Genomic DNA, 26276 nt, shown 5'->3' on the forward strand with positions numbered 1-26276 from the left:
AAACCCATGGAGTCGTGTAACAAAATGGCAGGTTTGCTCCACTGGTGGCTTGTTGATAATTTTTTGGGCTGTTTTGAGACATTTTGCCAAGGCATCCCAGAAGATAGCACCTTGGTTTAAAAAGCTTGGTTTAAATTACAGTAACTTTTCCCTCGACAACATGGCCCACTGAATCATATGCTTCTCTAGATTTTAATCGGACAATGAGAGTTAAAAACCTGGCTGCACATGAAATGGAAGTTTGCCTATCCTTAGCAAAAGCCTATATTTATTCTATTTTGTGCAACCCACTCAAATAACATAGAACAAATAAGATCTATTTAGGATAAGTTAAATCTTTTTGCTGTAATAAAAAAAAAAAGACACCAATATGATTTTATTGCTTTATTTTACACAACATATTTCAAAACTTAAATTTACAGGCTGCTTCCAGAGAAAGCAGCAACAACAAGCAATGCATATTCTGGTGACTGGAAAAGAAAGTATGATTACAACGGTTATTATCACTATTTAGGATTGGGAAACATTTGCAGGCTTGGGAAACATTTGCTTATTATAGTTTATAAAGGGAATTTACATTGAAAGAAAATTCTGGCTTTTGGTCTATAAATATTTTACCCAAGTCAGACAAAAAGACCAATAGTAGTTTGTGTGCTAATTTATTGGATTTTTCAAATCAGCATTACATTAATAGAGGCTGTTAACTAACAGTGTATTTTCCAATAAAATAATACTGACATTAGATCAGCTGGTCATTTTTGGACCGCAATCAATAATAAATTACATGTACAAACTAGTCACTCTGGGCTAAAGCTGAAGGCTTTTGACTGAACTGACTCACATTTGATTTAATCGTGGAGTACAGGTATAAGGCTTGTACACAAAGACTCATTCTAAATTGTAATCACTGCAAAAAAAATATACAATAGGCAGCTCAGGTTGTTCCCATATCCAAAATATTTAAATAAGCCAGTTAGACTGTTTAAAACTGTAAAACACTGCATTTCTTATAGGTATGTACTGACATTTATTTGGAGTGCGACTCACTCTGTCTACATGTAAGACAGAGAGGCAATCAAATGTGATTGGTGAATTAGCAGATTAGGAACTTCATTAGGAGCAATTTAAAGCGACTTTGTCCCCCACCAAAATAATAACTACAAATTGCTGTCAGTTAGCCGGATAAACAGCACTGCTATGGCCAAACCCTGGTCCATTCTGAGTAGCAATATTCAAACACTTCCTGGCAATTCCCTCACCCTCCACCCACAAACCACTGATTGGCCCTATCACTACAATGGGCTGCCTTAATGGATATTAGGAATGGGCAGGAGGAGCAGCCCTACGTGCCTAAAAATTCATATTTGACAGCAATTTTGCTTTTTGGTCACAAAAAAAAGCTGCAGTTTTTACTTGGGGGGGAAGTCTGACCCTAGGACCCAGGGTACTTCTCAAGTAAAAAGGAATTTATTTAAAGACAAGTGCAAGTATTTGTAGGCACTAAAAGATTTCTGTACTCTTCTATTACTGTCCACTTTATGGACAGGACAAGCTCACTTTAATAATAGTTTAATTGGTAAAAGTTACAAGAAATTATCAGAAGACATTTAAAACCAATATGGGAGAGATAAATCCTTTCCAACACAAACCTGACTTCCTGGCCAGTATTCCCATAGAAGAAAACTGTCATTATATTGCCTCAATACACTGCATGGCAAAGTTGCCAAACTGCCAGATGAATCTGTGTTCCCCTTTTTGTATTATTTTTGGCATACATAGAAGTGAATGTCATTGGTACCTCTTTCACATATTTTGTTTCAGGGCATAGTGATATACCTAGCAGTAGGTTCAATGGAAGTACAATATCGGGTACAGATACCCCAGATGCTTTGTATTTGCAGTCATCACAGAGGTATCAAACTAGGGATGAGCTCAGGGGTGTTTGGACACCTGAACTCTCACTAGGAAGTGGTCACTGCACACTGCCCATAAGCAGCTGCATGTATACAGGTGACATTTATACGTGCCGCTGCGAGGCAAGGAATGCCTTGGCCTGTTATGATCGGCGATGTGCAGTGACAGCTTCCTAATGGAATACTTCATTTGGGTTTGGACTAGGATCTAAATATGCCTGAGCTCATTCCCGATCAACAGTGATTGCAGCAAAGGTGCCTGGACCAGGAAAACAAAGACTGGAGCATTTGGAAACACATCAAAATAGTTAGGCTCCACGCACACTGGGCTTAAAAAAAATGCCAGTTCCCTTAGCAGAAAAAAAAACACTCATATAAAGCATTTTTGTACAATGTTTAGGTGTGTTTAAGAGTGTTTAGCATTTTTTTTTTCTGCCAGAAAACACCAATCAAAACCACAAATCAGAAGGGTTTTTTTTCTGCCTCTAAATGCAGAGCTTAAAATACGCCTCTAAACGTCCTATTGTGCATGGACACATAGGATAAAACTGAGCTGCTTCTACAGGCAAAACACAAAACTCCTGTACAAGCAGCATTTTTAAGCTAGTGTGCTTGGAGCCTTAGTGTGCTTGTATTTACATAGAGCAGAACTGAAAAAGGATATCTTTAACTGGTCTATACGGAACCAAATCTTATCAAAGGGCACCCGACAGATTTGGGTACCCTTATCAAAAGGTACCCAACAGCCAGGTTTGCTAACATTTAAAAGGAGAAAATGAAGACACTATGACCACAGTTGGAATACTAGTGTCATGGAAATTTAATTAGGTCTTTGAAGTGAACCTGTACACCCTTTACGGCCTATTCATAATAATTTTTTTAGGGAGCTTTACCATAATGCATGTACCACAGTTTCATTAATTTTAGCAGTGCACCACAGCATTCGGTAATGTACTAGCATGTAGTGTGGTATTCCAGTTTAGGTCCTCTGTGAGACCATTAAAATGAATAAGATGCATTAAAGCAATGCATGTTAATGCACCACACTGGACCAGAAAGATCTGGATGAGCCGATTATATTTTATGTTAGATACTGCAAGATGCCAACTATTAACTTCCATAAGCCTGAAAAGTCTCTTCTGTGCCCCTCTCTGCTTTAGTTTCATTATGTTACTACAGCCCAACGTTTTCAAAGCTTACCCAACTGCTAGTCCAATGTGCCCTCAGTGGTTAGTAAGGGTACTTTCATAGGACAATGGAATTGTAGATGACAGGGCTTAGCTATTAAGTCAGGACATCTTCTGGTGCTGCTCTCAGACAGCAATTTTATACTTAAACTGGAGCAATGTTCACTGTAAAAACTCAAAAGACCGTTGAATGTTCGCTATATATTGAGATAATAAAACATTATGAAAAAGGGAAACAGAAATTAATACAACCAAGTTAACGTTCGCAAGACATTTCTCTGACTTGCAATCATTTATCGGAGCTGTTCAAAATGCTATGCTTCCATGAAATTGGAAATTGGAACTAATAAAAGATAGTTTTAGAACAAATCCAACAATGTTGAAGATTTAAAAATAAAAAAACACACACAAAACAGTGAACAATGGGATAAATGCAGTAATTATCATATTTATTAGGAATTTACAACCACCTTCAGATATCTCTTCATCCCATTAAATCTTCAGAAGCCACCTTCTAAAACAACTGCAGTTTGTGTTGTATCTAGATAACAGTTTCCAGGGCACATCTGCAAAAAAAATCCTCTTCCTATAGTTTGTGATCAGTTAAATGACTATAGATAGCTATGTCATCCACTCTCTAGAAGAGAAATCCTCTTCATTTAAAGATGGAAATCAAAGTACAAGCACAATTTATAGTTGGCTCAATAGAGGACTTAACCCAATGTAACTTGCAACCAGGGGCAGACTGACCATTTGGATGCCCCTGGTACCTTTTTCATAGGCTTTTTTGAGTTTGGGCAAGGACACAGGGGCCCCATGATCCCCTATTCCCCGGGGGCCCCATGAGTTGTCAGTCCGCCCCTGCTTGCAACTATAAATTGTCAATGTAAAAATATACATAACTCCAATCATTTTCATTTTCCTTTCAAATAGAATGTGGATTTTTTTTTTAGTATTTCCATGTCCCTGTGATGTTTCCTTCACTTTCTGTTTCTGTAATACATGAAATGGAGGGGGGGAATGTCAACCTGACAGGAAAGCTCAGACAGCAACTAAGACACTGACAGTAGTTCTACTTCCCTGCTTTTCTATTAATTTTTTTTTTAATTACTTATTTTGAGGCCTCTTTCAAGGGATTACCCAATACTCTATACAGTGATGGGGGAAAAAAAACCCAGACACATACAGCCAAAAGAAAAAAAAATCAAAAGACTCTAACCCTACCTCATTCTTTCCAAAACAAAATATAAAAGGTTTCATTACAAATGGGCTTTAACCCTTTGGCGCAGGAGCCTCCTGGTCCTTTCAGGGGTTTTGTGACACTGGGAAGCAGGGCAGAGTTGAGGGTCATGTGACCACTGTGATTGGCTGTCACGGAGGTCACGATTGGAAAGCTCCTGACCGCAAGTAGCGATCGGGACCTTTCCACGAGGCGCCCATAAATGTGACGGGTGTGTGCTCTTGGCACGTTTTGTTTACACTGGGTACGGAAATATGTGCCCCACGGCACCAAGGCCCAGCCGCTGCATATTGGCGTACATTAGGCACCAAGGAGAAACTAGCTTTATTTCAGTTTTAAGATTGATGGTAGTGGACAAAATGGTGGCCTTTGGTAATTGTTCATACTAAAAAAAATTCTCATATGGTCTATTTACCAAGAAAATAGTCATACCAACATACACCACCTTTTCACATGCAAAAGGATCCTAAATCAACATTATAAAAAAAAAAAAAAAAAAAAGAAAGAAACCATAACCTATGACAGGCACAGGCACTCTATATATCAAGGGATGACACTTTTTTTTCAAAATAAAACTGTATCATGACCTTTCATAACCAAGCTATGCAAAATGACATGTGGTCTACTGGAGCAAGACACAATACTCGAGACAATCAACCATTGGTGGTGTAAACGGACATCTAAAAATAACACTTCTACCTTTTATATTACAAGTCTCTGACATATAAAAACACCAATATAGAAATCAAAGAAAAGGGGTCATTATGGTCTTTAAAAAGGGTACCATGGTACATAGCAAACACCCAGAATTTGCACAGAACCCCTTTTTTCTTTTAAACAGTGGTTCACATTTGTTACAAGATAGCATCATATCAACCCTGCCAGCTATTTTTACAAGTGGTGCTCTTATTAAGATTTGGCTAAAGAAGAATTTAGGCCTGATTATCTGTTCCATGGCTTTTAAGAGCTAAGATGTAAAGTTGACTGTATAGGAACAATTTTATCCTTCCACCTGTGCCTGGAAGGGCTTCTAATATGTAAATTCCACAGTAATTTGCTATCTGTGCCTGGTCTGCTTTCAGTTCACCGTGTCTTGTTGAAACTAGATCCAGAACTACCATTGATTGCATCACCATAAAAATGGAAAGCTGCAAACAACACTTAGAAGATCCTCTGTATTATGTATTCAGATAAATAGTAATTAAAGGGTAATGGTACACAGAGTTAGTGGATGGTGGTGAGGTGAACCTGGTCTGTGATACATAATCCATGCCCCTATCGCATGCTATGCATTTCTCAATCTCACTCCCTTCTTTTCTCACTTCTCTCTGTGTGTCAGTTTTCACCAAGGGTGGTAGACCCAAAAGTGCAAGGTGCTAGACTTCACAATGCCAGATTTGTGATGTGGAAATCAGACTCTGTCCCACTCCACTTGAGTTACCCTTCAAAGATTGCATTGCTTTTAGCTGATTAATACAAATTCACATTTTAATGAATAAATACATTTACTTCTTTGTCATACCACAAGTTCCAATATTTAGAAGAACGATATTATGATTTGTAACCTTTTCGAAAAATTCAAACAGTACCATCAGATGTCTGTTTCAAAGGAATGAAAATTTCATTACAGCCCACAAACAGTTTAGTCTTGATTGTATGCAGTCTGCAAACCCATATCCTCTCTATAGTGTCAAAGGCATTTGTTTAGATGGTTTTTAGTTTTTGTGACAAATTAAAACAATGAGTTTGTGCATCTGGTGACAAAAAAATCAAGTCACAAAAGAAAAAAAAAACACTTAAAATAATAAGGCAAGAACAAGAATATTTTGTAAAAGGCATTCATGCACTGCTAATGTCTAATGAAAATAAAGGTCCTGAGTACTGAGGTGGACAGAGAATTCCTGTGTAGTAGACATACCAGTGACCTTAAGGCTGAATCAAGACATTAACAAGTGTTCACTATCACAATCATTTGGCTTTTAACATGACAGTGTAATAGCAAGGGGTGGACCCATTTATAACGTGAGGCAACAGGCAATAAAATGAAGCAACACATTCTACGACCTTTGTCCGTGATGTTGGTTTATGAGCTTGTTACTGTACATGTAAAACACAGCATTGTTTGCGTCATTTTAAAACTTTATGCAGAATATTTTATTGCAAAATTGCACTTCACTGGGGTGATTGAAATATCTCTTTGAATTCTGTTGCAGTCCTTAGTCCCTAAGCCCATGTCACCAGTAGAATGATCTGGATAAAAAGTTTGCCGCAGTGCTGAGCCAACTGCTTCCACTGTCCTGATGTGCCCCAACACGAGACACAGCCTTGTCCTGTTCCTTCATCGGACTTTCATCCTCAGGTAGATAGTCTGGTAAGTCTGTGTTCTGCTCCACATCCACAGGTGTATCTTGAAATGGAACCAGCAGCTTAAAAGTACAGATACAAGGAGAGTCAGTAAGGTTATGTGAGAGTGGAATGCCAACCATTTTTTTTTATTTTAAACTTTGGGATTGAGTTGCTCAGGTTTTTATTGTTGGCTATGTCCAGCCTTCTGAGAGACACAACAGAGTGTAAAGCTGGCCATAGATGGGTCAGTTTTTGTCGTTCAACCCGCTGGCTGAACGAAAAAAGTGACTCGATTCCCTCCATCCACATATTCAAGGTGAATGGGGGAATCCTCCCCACTGTGTCTTTGTATTCTGACAGCAGGCGCACTTCCCTTCCCATTGATTGAGAGAAAATTTTCCAGCAAGGCGGTTGCCAATCGACTTCTGTAAAACCACAGTGCCCATGCATGGATCAAAATTTGGCTGGTCCCTACTGAACCGGCCAAATTTTGATCCATCTATGGGCAACTTTACTTTAGTGGACACCTTTCCAACTAGGAGAAATCCCATTTTGTTCAATTCTGTTTTCTACTGCATTTTATGTGCAGGATGGATCTTCAGTCTGAAGCGTGATCAACTTATGTGACCTCAATTAAGAGTTTAATTTAGACACAGGTTTTTGGAGGCCTACATTACAAAGACAATACTTCATTAGCACTCTAATGTTTATGTATACAGAGAGTATATATTTTCTTCCTTTCACACCTGGAAAACCACTGGATTACACAGGAAAAAAAAGAAAGCTCCATGAAAGGGTAGATGTGGTTACTATGCTAGATTCACATCTTGTAATTTTGCTTAATGTGTTTTCCATTGGAATCAATAGAAATGCAAGCGTTAAAAAGCACATCATAATGCAAGTTAATGCATCATGACATCTAGAAGATATATTATTTAGTTTGAAGGACAAGGAGCACCGAGGTGGGTCTAGGCACAATCACAACCTTTGTAGGTACAATGTATAACCTAGAAGCCATTTTAACTTTTACCAAAATAATAGTATGCTCTGCACAATGACACTTTGGGAAACGTCACACAACCCAAAAAATAAAGCAAAAAGACTAATATATGTGGCTGTTATTATTTGATCACCATTGAGCATGCTAAGAAATGTGCTACAAACACCAGCCTAATTAAAAAGCTGTTTCTTAACCGTTTGCCCCCTTCGTAACATGCATATGCAGTGGGAGTCCACAGCAGCCCGAGGTTGTGTGCTGAGAGTGTGCTTACTGTTCTCGGTCACGGCTTCTGATTGAGAGCCAGTAGGATAGGCTTTTAATCATGTGACCACTGTGATGGCCAATTACGATAGAGAATGGCCACCCCCCCCCCCCCTATTGGGCATTAGAGTTCACTTAATGAGTGCCCGGGAAGCGGCATGAAGGGGAAATATGTACACAAAAAGGACTGACATTCAGGCAGTAATAGATGAACACTCATTGGACACATATCCTACCTCTTCTCCAGTCTCGCCTTTTACGACTTGCTGTGCTTTCATCACTTTGGTAGATGCTATTGCTGTGGCCAAAGCCTAGAGATAATTAAAAACACATTTATCAAGAGAGAACAAGGACACAGTACTACAATTACATAGAACACACATCTGTACATGCTGTATGAATGTGCTGAACTTTAATAAAATTACTTAATTTTTAATTGAATATTATTCAAGTAACCCCACAGTACTGTATGCACAAACCCACGAACAAATGTTTTACCCTCGGTTCACACTAGTGCCGTTTTGTAGGCCACGGAACGGCAGCCCATTTATTTGAATGCGCTGCCGTTCCTCGCAAAACATATAAAAAAAGCTCCCTGCACCTTTCCAGAAATTGCAGCCTGCACAGGGAAATGCGCTACAGTGTGGTTCCCAGTATCAGTGCGATTTCCAGTGCGGGCGGCTTGCCATTAAGATTAATGGTACCCACGGGTCCTGATTTTTGTGTGTGGGTGGTTGCAGCTGCAGGATGAAGTACGGGTCCCGCAGCGGTTTCCACCCGCACTAGTGTGATCTGAGCCTTATACAATGCAGTTTTCCAGTCCTTTTATGTAGTGGTGGCAGCATTTGTTTTTTTTTTTTTACCTGGTAATCTTGCCAGTAAAACACTTCCTGTACTAGGACAGCAACAATCACTCACTGTACTGTATCTACAGAGAGGCACCATTGTCACCCACAGGCAGAGGTGTGTTTAGACTACAGGATAACTCTCTCCTCCTCTTCTCAATAACATAATAGGGAGGTGTTTTTTAAGCTGCAGAGAGACCCATTAAAAGGTCAAAGTTCAACTTTGGGAACATGTTACACGTTCCACCTGTTTTATGGGTGGAACATGTAACACGTTCCTACTCCTGCCATGTGCTACTCTGCATCTACAGACAGGTAGGGAGGGATCTTTCTCTTCCTGCTAGCTGTCACTATTTTTTTCTTTTAAAAGTGGCCATGTAGGGTTCCCCACGCATCCTTCAGTTAAAGAGTTCTATGAATGGAAAAATAAAAGTACCAACAGCCTTTGCGGCTGTCAGCTTGTATGTCCCAATGAACTACCACGGCGCTGCTGAGCACTGTTATAGTTTATTCTCGTTTCCTGTAAGTCTGTATCTGCTTTCCCATATGAGCAGACAGATACACTGACAAGTCTGCAGGAGTCCTGCATGGCACCCATGATCTGCTGATCAAGGGTGCAATGCTTTACCAAATAAAAAAAATAAAATGCCCCCTTTTTTTTTTACCTGCAAAAAGATATGCGCTTTTATTTCTTAAAAAGGTGAACTTATCCTTTAACTTTGTTCCCAGCTAACAGTCAGAGATGACTGGCAGCAGGCATTCTGGAAGGATGACCATGTTTTTGCCTTTAATTGAACAGATATAACAAAACACTTTCAATGGTACATTTAGCTGACTTTGAGGGAGCAAATGAGAGAAATTGTTAGGGTTTCCTATCAGTTTAACTGTTCAGTTCCTGGTTTGTTAATAAAAAATGTGACCCTGCTCCACAGTGGGTATTGCGACAGCTACTCCCACAGGTGATCAGTACACCTGCTTTATACGTACTGATTTGGCTATTCTTGGCAGCCCTCTCCTGCTTTTTTTTTTTTTTAGATTTTGTTGTTGCTCTGCCTACAGATTCACCTGGGTATAAGCCAACTAAAAATCCTTCAGTTACATAGACATTTGGTAATTTTTTTTTTTACCTATTTGATGGCATTTGCCTTGCACTGACCCTTGGAGGTGGTTATGCATACACAGCCTTCATTTAGAAAGCTGTTCAAGAACACATTTTTTTTTCCACAAAAATGAGGTGTACCTCCTATGAAACACAGTTAGAAAAACAATATTTAATACTACATAGTGATTTTAGGTAGCTACTTACCTCAGCTTTTAAATCTGACCGAATTCGAACCACACATCTTTGAACTGCCATTTGAAATGTAAAACTAATGACGCCTTTGATTTTTAACAAGGCATCTTCACAAAGACTCCTTCGAGACTGGAAGAAAAAAAAAAAAAGTATATGTATAAAATAAAAAGTAATTCCTACATAAAGCTCATCACTTAAAGTGCATCCAAAGACAAAAGGAGAGGAATTAGGATCCTAGGAGATATTTATTGCCATTTGATAGTCTCCCCATTTGTCCTGGCTACCACTTAGATAGAAAGTAATGGCAAACCCAAATTTTGAGTTGCATTGAGAACAACAGCATAGGGAAATACGAAATAGGGAAAATTTTTTGTAATGTTTTCCAACAGCAACCTATTCGATTTCTACTTTTGATTACATTTTCCAATTTACTCTAGAAAATAACGGCATCTGGTAAACCCCCAACAAGTCTTGGCACATTTCTTTCCTTTTAACAAGGACCGATCTTTTCCGGGAAGCAAATTGCAACCAAATTATAAACTTCAGAATTGCAAACAACACCTTTAAACCCCTAACTATACACATCAGCAGATCTACTGAAATGGTAACTGCACCGTTGTTTGTTTTCAATAGGTTATTGCCCCAACAGCAAAGCTGTTAGGTCAAAGAACTCTATGCTTGGATAAACAGAAAACAACCTTGCCATGTATTCACTACTTGTGACTAAAAAGGTACAATGCTTACATGTTAAAATAATAAATCCAAGTGGATAAAATGAACTGTAAATCAAAAAACATTGCCGAAAAGCCAGAAGTTGTTTGCTCCATATGATTAGAAAAGCATTTCCCCTTGGTTAAGCTTTGATTGACTGAAGTGCTCATTGCTAAGCAGTTAACGTTTAGTTCTGTTTATCATACACCTTGCATGCATGCTGACGGAACGCATCAAAGCAGATGTTGCAACCCTTCAGCAAATCGGCACATCACGAGCTCTGTGCACGCCACTCACTCTTGTTACTTTGAAGCCAGACAATCCACTTTCTTTCAAAAGCACACTAGCCATGAACATTTTCCTTTCTTCATTATGTCTAGTGCTAAGGATGTATTGAGTGAATACCATTTTAGACTAAGCCACCATATACAGTGTTGAAAAAAGGTGAATCCTTTGCATTAATTTGCCATTAAATGTGACCTTGTCCTCATTGAAGTCACAACAATAGACAAAAACATTGTGCTTAACTCCTTCACATTGCTGCATCCCAGACCTTTAAGAGGTTCTAAATGCTGGCAGGTGGACATTCTGATCACGTGACCGCTGTGATTGGCAGTTGCTGGTTACTGTGCAGTACGCAGGGAGCACAATCTCCAAAAAAAAAAAAAAAAGGCTTACATAGGGACACATGTGTGGTCTCTTGGCGTAAAAGCCCACCCACTGAGTGGCTGCATATATGCATACCACCTTTGGGAAGTGGTTAAGACGATAACACACAATTTTAATTTCAAGTGTCTTTATTGAGTATGCCTATTAAACATTCACAGTGAAAAAAAAAAGTACAGAAAAAGTAAAGCCAGTCATAGATGGATTGAATCTTGGCCAGTTCAGCAGTTCCATCAATCGATTTCAGTCCAATTAGCCTGTCAGATTTTTTGCATGTGATCACTGCTGGTGGCTATAACCACTAACAGTGATCATTGCGTTTTGCTGGCAGGGAAGGCTCCCTGTGGGCAGAAAACAATAGTACAGCGCTAGGGACTGTGTTTATGGGGAAATCAAACTATTTTTTTTCTTCCACCCATGGGTGGAGGGAAAGAAAACTGTATAATGTATGGCCTGCTTAAGTGAAGCAATAGACTAATTACTTCAAAAGAACATTAATTGGAGTTTGTAGTTTGAACATCTGGAGTCCAATTATTCAAATTCGTTTTTGGAGGTATGGTTTTAGAGCTATTTTGATTGATAAGACACTCAAACATTTTAAGATTGCTTTTCATAAGAAGCATCAGCAGATGAGAACCATGCCTCGCAAAAAGGAGCTCTCTGAAGACATATGATCAAGAGTAGTTGATTTGCTGGAAGGATGTAAGCCTGGAAAAGGAATGCAAAGCAACCACAGAGTGTTTAGACATCCATCAGTCTATAGCTAGACAAACTGTCTATTAACTTCTTAACACCATACCTTTTGGCTCTTTAAGGAGTTTTGTATGCTGGTACGCGGGGTGGCGTTTTAGTTCATATGGCTGCCATGATTGGTTGTCACAGCGGTCACATGATCTGAAAGCTCCTAATTGCAAGTAGCCATCGAGAGCTCTCCATCATGTCCCGGGAGGAAGCACGATGTGCGCTCTCGGAACAAGATAAGGTACGTTATAAGATACGATATAGGTTTATATTTAGATATGCAAAAAATGTTCCCACTTGGCGTTGAGGCCCACCCTCCAAGAGGCCGCATATTTGCATACTATTGGCACAAAAGGGTTAATGGAGACAGTTTAGTACTGAGGCTACTGTATGACTTCCAAGGCACAATGCAGAATCCTTAATGAGGTAAAGAAGAACCCATGAGTAAGAGCTAAAGGCTTGAAGACATCTCTGTACTGGCAAACATCCCTGTTCAGGAGTCTAACATATGTAGTCTTTGACCAGGCAGGGTGACCAGAACACCACAAAGGAACCCGCTGCTCTCCAAAAAAAACATTGCTGCGCACCTGAAGGTTGCCAAAGAGCACCTTGGCAAACCACAACACTACTGGGAAAATGTTTTGTTGACCGATGAAACAAAAATTTAATTTTTCAGGTAGAATAATCAGCAGTATATATGGCGCAAAAAGGGCACAGCTAACCAACAATAAAATAACATCCCAATGGTAAAGTATTGTGTAGGGAACCTCATGATTTGGGCTTGCTTCGCTACCTCAGGGCCTGGACCACTTGCCATCATTAAGGGAAAAATGAATTCCCAGGTTTACCAAAATATCCTACAGGATGATGTCAGGGTGGCTATCAGCCAGCTGAAGCTTAGTAGAAGTTAGGGGATGCTTAGGTGACCCTAAGCATCAAAGTAAATCCACCACAGTGGTCTAGAAAAAGAAGGTAAGCAGCCGTATATAGATAATAGTCTCTACCTTGTCACTGGATTTTACTGGTACCACGTCCCTTATTATAGACACGGTGAAAAATGCAAAAACCCTAAGCAGAAAAGCTGCTGGGACTTTAGGTGCCGTACCAACAACTCCTCATACAAATACTATAAAAAATAATAACTATTATATAATATTAAAATACATGATTGTAGTACAAACACGGAGCATGAACATTTACAGTCTTGGGGCTCTTAAGCATTGAGGGTATTCATGTTAAATGCCAACTTCATCTTTCAGGCAGATATTTTTAAAATAGCTATAGATTTTGAGGTGACTGCAAATGTAGTGTGTTAGTTTTTTCAAACATCTGTTCCATGAACATGGTTGCTGGTATGGAATGTGCATGTTCCTGCAGTGGAGGAGACGCAAACGACACCTGCAACACAATGCTCATCTCCAAGTAAAATATCATACAGGTGATAAAGTCCAACCTGATTATTATATGAATCAACTGTGCCCAATTAAAAACACTGTATCAACTGTGCCCAATTAAAAACACTGTACCAACTGTATCAACTGTGCCCAATTAAAAACAAGAAGGGCACTTTTTCTAAACAAGAATTTAATGGTTAACCAGAACCAAATTGTGTCTATGCTTCCATACAAGTAAAACCTGGACATTTCTATATTTTTCAGCAGACATAAAGGATGCTTGAAGGCCTGTAAATGTTATGATAGTTAGCACTTCTGCCTCATAGCACTAGGGTCATCGGTTCAAATCCCAACCAAAGAACTACCTGTCTGAAATTTGCATGTCCTCCCTGTGGCTGAGAGGGGTTTCCTCCGGGTGCTCCGGTATCCTCCTACACTCCAAAGACATGCTGGTAGGTTAACTGGCTCCTATCTAAATTGGCCCTAGTATGTGTATGTATGAATGTGAGTTAGGGATCTTAGATTGTACGCTCCTTGAGGTTTAGGGACTGATGCGAATGTACACTGTATATATGTGTGTGTATGTATATATATATAAATTGACGGCACTATATAAAAACCTGTAATAAATGTGTAAATGTTCACACTCGACTGGTTTGGATAAGGTGTAATGAAAGAGCTGAAATACCATTTCTGAAAAAATGCCCTCAAAGCTTTAGTATTTGGTCAACTAAATTTTGCTGAAGAGAAAAAGAGTTAAGCAACGTCTTCGACATCTTCCTTTAGACAAACCACTCCTTTCTTCTCTATGCTCCCTCAGTGTGATGGTAGCATTCATAGCACACTCTTTACACTCCAAATGACCAGCAAACATTGCACATACTGAATTTACAGAAGTAAAACTGTGTTGGATGGTATAGCTGGATCCACTGTAGGCACTGCTGGTGGTAAGTCTTCTCCAATGGGTACTGCTGCACAAACCTCCTGGGAAGTGTATACATTTTACCTGGTCTTGAACAGTCTTCCTAAAGCACATCCTGTAGTAGTGGGGGAAAGGACCTGAGATTTGGGAAGTGATCCCATACTGAAGACCTTAAAAGTAAAAAGTAAAAAAAAAAAACACAAGAGGCAGTTTCTGACAAGTCCTTTATTTAAAAAAAAAAGAAAAAAAAGAAAGTCCCTTGGTATGGAGCCATCAACAATCATGATGCCCACTGCCATCGCTGACCCAAAAAAAGAGAAAAATAGGCTCCACTCTTGAAGAAGGCTCCCGCCGTCTATCCGCTCCACCACCTGACAGTTCTTAAATAACCAAGGGGCAGGCTCAACCGTCATGAGTTGATGACGTCTAAAGGATGCGGGATCACGCTATTTTTTCCCCCTTTAATATTTAAGTACTGGAAACTTTTTTTTTTTTTTTTTTTTTTTTAACATTCAGCTGATGACTCATAGGTTAAGGATGTGGCTAACAACTATGAGAGTAATTGTGGAATCTCAAGTGCTGTGAGAACAGTTTAGATCTTTATAGCTCCCTCTCAATTTTTTCTAATGGCAGAATTGTTTTAGAGCTGAACTCCAGGCACAAAAGAACTATTGAAATATATTCCTCAATGGTCACAAATGATAACATTTTACTATATGTGCACCAAAATGTTTTTGTAAATCATGTTATTACCTTGTAAATGTAGCAGTGACATCATCACTGTGCTGTACATGGCCTGTACAGAGAGCAGAGCTGGGGGGCTGCAGCAGGCCCACCCACTACAGGCTGCCTGCAGAAAACTACAGGAGGGCAGATACAGGACAAGTCACCCTGTAAAAGGAGAGAGAGCAGTGGTGGCTAGTCTTTTTTTTACAGGAAGGCAACGTTTCACACTGGATTACTGCATGTATTTGGAAGAAATACATACAGCACACCAAGATTAACCACATCCCGACTGCCCTATAGCAGATATACTGCTACAGGGCAGCAGGGGTGAGCAAAATCACGTATATATATGTAAAAAAGACGTTGGGACTTAGTGAGCGCTTACAGAGTAGCAGCTATTGCACTAAAAAAGGAACCACAAACCTTCTCAATAGACAATAAGATAAAAATAGTGCAGTGCTAGAATCAATGGAATGAATATATAAATAAATAGTAATCGGTGGGGTGATAAAAATAACGCAAGTTTTGCAAGTGGATTGGGGCTGCTTTGTGCAAAACTATTACACAGAACAGGACCCCAGGTGTTCTTTCCAAACTAGAGGAGGGAGCCTGCTTGTGACCAGACCCTATTACAGCATACCCCTAAAGGGACCTCTGATTGACATCTAAACGCCCAGACCCACAGAGGAGGGGATTCCTGCACCAGGCTGTACCCTGCTAGAGAGGAGACCTCTGGCTGATTCATATGATTAATGCGTATTAAGATTGTGCTTCTGGTGAGTATGCAATCTTACTATTTATCGCATGTCACCGGAATATCATTTACTCACCCCAGGGCCATAAAGATACGAATTTAGATTTAACTACTCTGGAACTTTTCATAATTAAATTTCTGAGTTTCAGTCCCCTGAGTCTTATTAGCATTATTCTGCACTTTAATGGGACGTTTTCTCTTTATACATATTATGTGTATTGGCATAAACATTCTATTACTAATTTAATGTGGATTGCTACCTAATCAGTTATTGGCAATTTCAGTTACGTCATAGTCTTTATTATTTTTATCACCCCACCGATACTATTTATTTACGTATATATACGTGATTTTGTATTTCCGGGTAGGGGGCGCATGCGAGCCCTACCTGCGCTGCCATTCGCAACCGATGATTCCCCGCCGGCACCCGGTGATTACCGAGCATCTCCGACGGGGAAGAGGACTGCTTTGTTTACAAACAGTCCTCCTCCCTGTCAGCTCAGGCACACTGCTCTGGATGACTGTGCACAGCACAGCCACCCAGAGCAGTGTGCTTACAGTGAAGCACCAACACACCGCACCCCAGTAAAACAGTCCCCGTACACAGTTAACCCTTTGATCACCCCTCATGTTAACCCCTTCCTGCCCACTGCCATTAGTAGTGTGTCAGTGACACCAAGTCAGTTCCCCCCAGTGTTAGAATGCCTATCGCAGTCCTGCTGTAAGTTGCTGATCGCCACCATTACTAGTAAAAAAAAAAAAAAAAAACAAATAAAATATTCCACTATCTATACCGCCATCTGTAAATGCTATAACCTTCATGTAAACCATGTTACACGTATTTGGATTTTTTTTTTTTTTAAGCAAAGACATGGAGCAGAATACATTTTGGCGTACATTTATGACGAAATTTGATTTTTTAAATTTATTTACTGTACATGTTTAACAGCAAAAAAGTCAAAAATATTGTTCTCTCAAAATTGGTCTTTTTTTTTTTTTTTTTTTTTATAGCGCAAAAAATAAAAAACAGAGGTGATCAAATACCACCAAAAGAAAGCTCAATTCGTGGGGGAAAAAAAAAGGACGTAAATTTAATTTGGGTGCAGCGTTGCATGACCATGCAATTGTGAGTTAAAGCAACGCAGCGCCGTAACGCAAAAAATGGTCTGGTCAGGAATGGGGGGTAAATCCTCTGGAGAGCAAGTGGTTAAAGCAAGAATGTGTATTTAGAAAACATTTGCTTATCCTGTTGTTTAGCTTGAAGTATCGATTGTGAATTCATCTTGCTGCACTGCAAACCAAAATGTGATGGTTTCCAGTATTCTTATCTTCTGAATGACCCAACTTGTGAAAAACACAAGCTAAGCATTTCCTGGACCCAAATGCTGCCGTTTGTCTGAGCTCACTACAATCTCACCAACACAAAATATACCAGCAGTTGTCAGCACTGAATTGTAACAGTTTACAATACATGGCCTGAGAGTCTAATGGGAAGGGAATATATAAAATTCAGACTGAAAAGTACAATTAGGGACTTATTAGAAGTTACAGGACACTTGCAGGATATATTGTTAGCAATTCATAGATCTTACTTTTTGCTTGGAGCAGGTGTTGGAAAGCAAAATAGACACACTATATTAGAGACCATGTACCAAAGAGCCAAGCTCAATATTTACCGTATCATCAAGGCCATCAATATGTAAAACCACAGTTTTGGCACGTTTATTTGTGGCTCCAAGAAAGAACTGAGCCTTCCGCCTCCGCGAGTTCATCTCATTCATGCAATCACCATCTGCTGTGCTGGAAGACTGCAAAAGGTCATAGACTTCAGTGGCAAGAAGCTGTGTGTCCCCTGGTGTGGTAGTCCTGTACCAAGGTAAAGACAGACAATCACAAAGACAGGTTCAAGTGTGTGAATAAACATGTGTACTGCACACATAAATGTTACTATCTGCTTTAGCATTTCAACTATTCAAATAAAGCAATGGAGAGTGATACATTATGGTACAGGCAGCTTAAAAGCTGAATCTCCAGATGATTTTAAATGCAAAACTCAATCAATCAAGAATTCTGGTTTGGATTCACTGAAGGAGGAAGTCACTCGAGCAGTTACTTTAAAGTATATATAAACCAAAACTAAAAACCTATCGCATAAGCTTTATTACATTAATTTCAAAAGTCATTTTCAACATTTTTTGCAGCTTTGACCCTGACTTGAAAGTCCTTGTTCAGGAATTTCCTATCATGGGGTGACAAATCTCTGTTCCTGTCTCCCTGTTGTGCTCTTGCCATGCAAGCTTCTGATAAAAACCTGCTTAAGACGCATTCACCACACATTAACAGGCACAATCCACTGTTGTCACCATTAGAAAACCCACCCAAATAAAATGCAATGCACACTTTCTTGGAGTACATCCAAGTAGGCGTGAAGTGGTTGCAAAAAGGTAAGAGATCAGCCACAACAAAAGATGAAAAAAAAAATTGAAAACAAGTTTTATTACAATTTAAAAAAAAAAAAAAGGTAATTGTTAATCATACACACTACTTTTGCACCAAATGTGATTCAGCTCGGCTTTATATTTGAAACAAACAAACAAATACATTAAAAATAGTGAAGCACGCCTCATCCTAAATGAAGTGTACTAAAATATGGAATAAATCAAAACAAATAAATCCTTACACAGCTACATACAAAATATATCTCGTACCTAAATCACAAATCAAATAAACATATGCACAACGCATGTCACTGAATAGAACACGTGTATATACCATAACATTATGTGCAAAATAAATGTGCTAGTAAAAATTATGTGAATAAAAAAATCTCTTTGAAATCGGATGATAGATAACGTGAGAGCATTCAGAAATAAAGTCCCAACAATTAAAAAACAATATCTCCACCATGACTTTAAATCCTTGCACATGTGAACAAGCTTCACCACTGTGCACAAATGGATGTGCCCTCACCCTATAAGTTGGACCTCAATGTGTTAAAAAGAGGTCAAACGGTGCATAGGGCCTGTTCACAGTAGAATGCAGTGCAGGAGAGCCGCGGTCCTGTGCAGCTTCCGCACTCCGATCGCAATGTTCTTGCAGTCTACTGCGGGGGTCAGCTCAAAGTTAACGACGCCCCAAACGTAGGTTGCAAACGCACTGCATTCGCCTGCACCAGATCGCGTGGTACAAAAGTACCATGTGATGAGGTTGACGTGCGTTTCAAAAAGCAATGCATGCACTACTTTTAGGGCAGTGCAGTTTTTAGCCTATTCAAAATGAATAGGGCTGAAATCACACTGTACAGAACTGCATGTGAATCGCACACAAACCGCACAGCATTCCTATGTGATTCACATGCAGATCCTAGTGTGAACTGGCCCTTAAGGTAAATTCCAAAACACACCAGGTCCCCCTGCTAGGAATTTTTGGCCCACCACCTCTTCATCCAAAGATTTTCTTTACCAAAGCCCTCAGAGGTCAAGAGTAAAGGAAAACTATATTCCCTCTATTTGATCAATGTAGCAAGCTCTTGATTGATTTCGACTGTGGCAAGTTAAACTGATCGGCTGTGAAGAAACTTTTCTGATCAAATATTTGTTTCAGAGAACTGATAGTTCTATAGATCAGTTAAATGATTGTTTCAAATAGATTGTTTCTGATCAATCGTATTTTCAAATCGGTACTTTTGTGTTGTATCATTCAATGATGAATCATTTGTGATTGCTTGTACACGGATCGATCACATTGATACATGAATATACAGCATATGATGTATGGATACTATAATGAAGAACTGGATAACAGAAAAACCCAAGCCAGAAATCTTCCACTATTAAAGACTTCAGCAACATGAGCAAAAACACTGAAGTGATACACTAGAGCAGATAGGCTCCTTCTTCTAACAAATGACATTTGTGGCTTTAAGGGACAGCTGATAATTAAACTTGTATTAAACGTTCCTAATCACCTTAAGTGAATACTAATTGGAAAGAACAGATTAGAGCAATAGATTTTCCTCAGCCTGTTAAAGGCAGATGATCTAGCAAAAGACGGGTGTTCTATTTCTTCATGAGCTGAATTATTTAACATGTAGATTATCGTATGCTATAGAGAGGAAAATGTAATAAAGAAAAAGTTTGGCCTTTGCAACATAAAACAAAGCCGTTACCAGAGGGAAGAGCCTTCTTTACAGGCCATAAAATTCAATTATTTAACAACAGTTGAAGCTGCTAGTTTTAATGTAGTTCATATGGACACATTAAAATGTGTGAAGCATGCATAAATACCAGCATTGACAAAGTGCTCTGCTCTTGATTATGCTCAGCATCGGATGCACTCAGTGTTATCTCTGTATGGAACTGTGGAAGGTGTCACTTCTGTTCTTCGGAAAAGTCAAGTAAATATGTCTTTAAGCTTGACTTGAAGTCAGACTTGGCATTTTATGTTTCTGCTGACAAAGAGTTCCCAAGTTGACATAACATAAATGTCTTTAAAGTTTAGTTTCTTTTTGGAAACCAGATTAGCCCTTTACTGCCGGGGGGGGGCTGCACAAACATTTTTTTATCCAAGCTGAGTGCAGTCAGGCAAGCAATAAGGGTTGAAGGAGTTAATGTTTGCAATGTCTTGCTGCAGGAAAGATGCAAACATCAGACATTGTTCTGATATGTTCTACAACTGCAAATTCATTGAGGCAGATTATATTAAAATTAGTAGTAATTGTGAATACATTATCAGGAGAAGAAGGCATATTTAACCTAGGCAAGCATTTACTAATCTACTCTTTAACCTTCCCAATGTTGAAGTCTTGTGCACTGCTTGTGACATTTTCGGAATGTCTTCTTTATTCTGAGATGTGAATTTATCACCCTGATGATTTCTACGTACTGGGTATTTGTATACACAGAAACAAAATGTAATTTCAAAGGTCATGGCTATTGCCATTTCTTGGCATGTTTGCATTTTAAAAGGCAAGCAAAGTATTAAACTATAGTTGTGTTATACAGTATCTCACAGAAGTGAGTACACCCCTCACATTTTTGTAAATATTTTATTATAACTTTTCATATGACAACACTGAAGAAATGACACTTTGCTACAATGTAAAGCAGTGAGTGTACAGCTTGTATAACAGTGTAAATTTGCTGTCCCCTCAACATAATTCAACACACAGCCATTAATGTCTAATTAGCTGGTCCAAACAAACTATTAACATCACTAAGTCCTGCACTGGCTCTAAGCACTATATGTACTGCATGTAACTTCAGCTACATATGTTACACAGTGCTGGATTCTGGCTGTGAGACAGAGCCTCCTTGTCCCACATCTGGAATAATGCAGGCAGTCTGCATGCCACTCAGTCTTTCATAGACAGTTTTGTATTCTGTCTCTCGGAGGTGGAGAGGCAGACTAATGACATCACTCTTTCTGCCTCAGCCAATCAGCACTGAAGGTGTGCTTACTACTTTGATTTCTGTGATTGGTCACAGTGATCACATAGTACAGGGCCAAACACAGCTATCACAATAATAAACAATGACATCATGAATGGATGCCAAACAGTTTACTTATGTAATGATCATCACTGTATAAGCAATCATAGTGTAAAACAAAAAATCCTGATCATATACTGCGTGTGGGTTTATATAATACATACATAAAATAAATATATATACACACATACATACACACAATGCCAAAAGTATTGGGACGCCTGCTTTTACATGCAAATTAACTTTAATGGCATCCCAGTCTTAGTCCGTAGGGTTCAATACTGAGTTGGCCCACCCTTTGCACATATAACAGCTTTAACTCTTCTGGGAAGGCCGTCCACAAGGTTTAGAAGTGTGTCTATGGGAATGTTTGACCATTCTTCCAGAAGCGTATTTGTGAGGTCAGGCACTGATGTCAGATTAGAAGGCCTGGCTCGAAGTCTCCGCTCTAATTCATCCCAAGGGTGTTCTATTAGGTTGTAGTCAGGACTCTGTGCAGGCCAGTCAAGTTCCTCCACCCGAGACTTGCTCATCCATGTCCATGGTCCATGGACCTTGCTTTGTGCACTGGTGTGCAGTCATGTTGGAACCGGAAGGGGCCATCCCCAAACTGTTCCCACAAAGTTGGGAGCATGAAATTGTCCAAAATGTCTTGGTGTGCTTACACCTTAAGAGTTCACTTCACTGGAACTAAGGGGCCAAGCCCAACCCCTGAGAAACAACCCCACACCATAATCTCCCTCCACCAAACTTTACACAATGCAGTAAAGCAAGTACCGTTCTCCTGGCAACCGCCAAACCCAGACACTTCTATCGGACTGCCAGACAGAGAAGCGTGATTCGTCAATTCAGAGAACATGTCTCCACTGCTCTAAAGTCCAGAGGTGATGTGCTTTACACCACTGCATCTAACGCTTTGCATTGCACTTGGTGATGTAAGGCTTGGATGCAGCTGCTTGGCCATAAAAACCCATTCCATGAAACTCTCTAGGCACGGTTGTGCTAATCTGAAGTTTGGAGGTCTTTTGCTATTGACTCTGCAGACAGTTGGCGACTTCTGTGCACTTCAGCATGCACTGACCCCGCTCGGTCATTTTACTTGGACTACCACTTAGTGGTATTATAATGATTTATACAATGATTTGGAAGGGTGTCCCAATACTTTCAGCAATATAGTGTATATATTACATACACACACACCTCAAAAAAATTAAGGAAACACTTTTTAATCAGAGTATAGCATCAAGTCCATTAAACTACTGCGATATTAATCTGGTCAGTTAAGTAGCAGAGGGGGTTGTTAACCACTTGCCTACCAGGCACTTATACCCCCTTCCTTACCAGGCCAATTTTCAGCTTTCAGCGCTGCCGCACTTTGATTGACAATTGCGCGGTCATGCAACATTGTACCCATATGAAATTTTGATCATTTTTTTCTCACAAATAGAGCTTTCTTTTGGTGGTATTTAATCGCCACTACTTTTTGCGCTATAAATTAAAAAAAGTGCAAAAAATTTGAAAAAAAAAAAAAAGTTTATTTGTTTCTTTTATAAAATTTTTCAAACAGGTATTTTTTCTCCTTCACTGATTTGCGTTGATGAGGCGGCACTGATGGGCACTGATAGGCAACACTGATGGGCACTGATAGGCAGCACTAAAGGGCACTGATAGGCAGTACTAATGAGGTGGCACGGATAGGCGGCACTGATAGACAGCACTAATTAGGGGTCACGGATAGGCGGCACTGATATGCAGCACTGATAGGCGGCACTGATAGGTGACACTGATGATGGGTACTGATAGACGGCACTGACTGGCATCACTTCTGGGCACTGACTGGCGGCACTGACTGGCACAACCCCTGGGCACTGACTGGTGGCACTGACTGGCAGCACTGCTGGGCTGCACTGGTGGGTGGCACTGGTGGGTGGGCACAGGTGGGTGGCACTGGTGGGCACAGGTGGGTGGGCACAGGTGGGTGGCACTGCTGGGCACATGTAGGTGGCACTTCTGGGCACAGGTGGGGGCACTGCTGGGCACAGGTGGGGGCACTGCTGGGAATGGGTGGGCGGGGCTAGTGGGCGCACTGCTGGGCGGAACTTGTGGGTGTCACTGCTGGGCACCGATCATCAGGGCACTGATCATCAGTGCCCTGATGATCGGTGCCGATCCCCGCTCTGACAACTGCCGGTTCTCGGCAGTACTTTCCTCACGATCTGACAGCGTGAGGAAAGTGCAGCCGAGAACCGGCACTTGCATTTCCCTGTGATCAGCGTGTCATTGGACACTGCTGATCACGTGGTAAAAGGTAATTAACAACAGGTGCACTAGATGGGCAACAATGAGACGACCCCCAAAACAGAAATGGTTTTACAGGTGGAGGCCACTGACATTTTTTTCCCTACTCCTCTTCTCTGACTGTTTTTTACTAGTTTTGCATTTGGCTAGGGTCAGTGTCACTACTGGTAGCATGAGGTGATACCTGGACTCTACAGAGGTTGCACAGGCAGGCCAGCTCCTCCAGGATGTCATATCAATACGTTCCATTGACAGAAGGTTTGCTGTGTCTCCCAGCACAGTCTCAAGAGCATGAAGGAGATTCCAAGAGACAGGCAGTTACTCTAGGAGAGCTGGACAGGGTCGTAGAAGGTCCTTGACCCATCAGTGTGAATGTTTCTGACCAAACAATTAGAAACAGACTTCATGAGGGTGGCTTGCTGGAGGTCCGCCACTGGCGCCCTGTGCTTTTCACAGATGACAGCAGGTTCACCCTGAGCACATATGACAGATGTGAAAGGGACTGGAGAAGCCGTGGGGAATGTTATGCAGCCTGTAACATCGTTCAGCATGACCGTTTTGGTGGTGGGCAGTGATGGTCTGGGGAGTCATATCCATGGAGGGACGCACAGACCTCTACAGGCTAGACTGCCATTAGGTATCGAGATGAAATTCTTGGACCCATTGTCAGACCCTATGCTGGTACAGTGGTTCTTGGGTTCCTCCTGGTGCACGACAATGTCCGGTCTCATGTGCCAAGAGTATGCAGGTAGTTCCTGGAGGATGAAGGAATTATTATTATTGAATGGTCCCCATGCTCGCCTGACCTAACTCCAATAGTACACCTCTGGTATATCATGTTTCAGTCCATCCGACGACGCCAGGTGGAACCTCAGACTGTCCAGGAGCTCAGCAATGCCCTGGTCCAGATCTGGGAAGAAATCCCCCAGCACACCATCCGTCATCTCATTAGGAGCATACCCCGATGTTGTCAGGCATGCATACAAGCATGTGGGGGCCACACAAACTACTGAGTACCATTTTGAGTTGCTGCAATTAAATTTCAGCAAAATGGACTAGCCTGCTGCATCATTTTTTCACTTTAATTTTTGGGGTGTCTTTGAATTCAGTCCTCTGTAGGTTGATAATTTTAAATTCCAAACAAAGGGCATCCTTACGTTCCTAACACATTACCCGGTCCATATCAGTATAGATAGCTAGCATGATATTTTTCCCGATTGAAATATGATGTGGTTTTAAAGGGTTCCTTTAATTTTTTTTTTGAGCAGTGTATACACACACACAGCAAGTGCAGCATCACTAAGATGACATCGTACTGCTGTGGTGGTTATCATGTACAATGGCTGGCTGCTCTGTATCACTGTATGTCAGTGCCAGCAGACATTGTCTATGATCATCATCTCAGTAGTGCAACGTCATCAGAACAGTGCTGCCAGTCAGTGCCCTAATCACCTCCACACCAGTCCCAGGGTCCGTGATCACTGCCACACCAGTCCCAGGGTCCCTGATCACTGCCACACCATTCCCAGGGTCCCTGATCACCGCCACACAAGTCATATTGTCCCAGATCACTGACACACCAGTTACAGTGTCCCTAATTACTGCAACACCAGTCGCAATGTCACCACAGTAGTGTAAATCAGCAATGGTGTCTCTGACTATCACCACACTAGCCCCAGTGTCACCAAACTAGTGTAAGTTAGCAGGAGTGTTCATTTTCATTTTATTTTCTGTATTTTCAAAAAATGTATGGCAAAAAAATTACATTTTAAAAAGACTGAGAAAATTCATTAGAGCGTTTGCTTTCCAAATTGAAGTAATTTTGTGGGTGTTTTCACTGTCCTGGTGCTCCAGAGCCTCCAAAAAAATGTGATAGGTAGTCAGAAAATTAGATGCGTAATTTATACACCTTGAAAGCCCAAAAGATGTTCCTTGGACTCTGGGCCCCTCTATGCATCTAGGATGTGAAAAAAAGCTGAAATACTCGGAAGGCGTAGCAGATTGTATTTTGGGGTGCTATTGTAAGGATGCCTATGCTATGTGTGAGAATGAACTTGTTAAAATGACAACTTTGTGACAAAGAAAATGTATCTAATTTATTTATTTTCCAAAAATTGTGACAAAATTTTTGGCATTATAGGGCCCTTAGGAACGAGAAAGGCATTCAATACTTTAGAAATGGTCAATTTTAACACACACACACACACACACACACACACACACACACACACACACACACACACACACACACACACACACACACACACACACACACACCATACTTTGTACATCCTATTTTTGCCAAAAAATGTAGCAGAATACATTTTGCTCTAAATTTATGAAGAAAGATAATTTGCAAAATATTTATAAACAGAAACTAGGAAACTTTTTTTCTTAAAAAAAAAACTTTTTTTTTTTTGTTTTATAGCGAAAAAAACCCCCAGTGTTGATTACGTACCACCAAAAGAAAGCTCTGTCTCAAAAAAAAT

At 40.3% G+C, this 26276-nt stretch overlaps 1 protein-coding gene across 3 annotated transcripts in view; it reads right to left on the minus strand.

The window, feature by feature from the left end:
- Positions 1–371: 371 nt before the first annotated feature.
- The window catches only part of ARMC1 (armadillo repeat containing 1), a 54800-nt gene continuing 28895 nt past the window's right edge, over positions 372–26276 (minus strand). For all 3 annotated transcript variants that reach the window (XM_089685330.1, XM_089685331.1, XM_089685332.1), the window contains exons 4-7: positions 17677–17866; positions 10099–10215; positions 8184–8258; positions 372–6766 (exon numbers count right to left, since the gene is read on the minus strand). In XM_089685330.1, the coding sequence (XP_089541456.1) occupies positions 6575–6766; positions 8184–8258; positions 10099–10215; positions 17677–17866 (574 nt within the window). In that variant the 3' untranslated portion in view covers positions 372–6574. The remainder of the gene's footprint in view (positions 6767–8183; positions 8259–10098; positions 10216–17676; positions 17867–26276) is intronic.

This window comes from Staurois parvus, unplaced genomic scaffold (genome assembly GCF_062004578.1).
Source record: "Staurois parvus isolate SC_StPar_1 unplaced genomic scaffold, SC_StPar_1.0 ptg000371l, whole genome shotgun sequence".
NCBI classification, from domain to species: Eukaryota; Metazoa; Chordata; class Amphibia; order Anura; family Ranidae; genus Staurois; species Staurois parvus.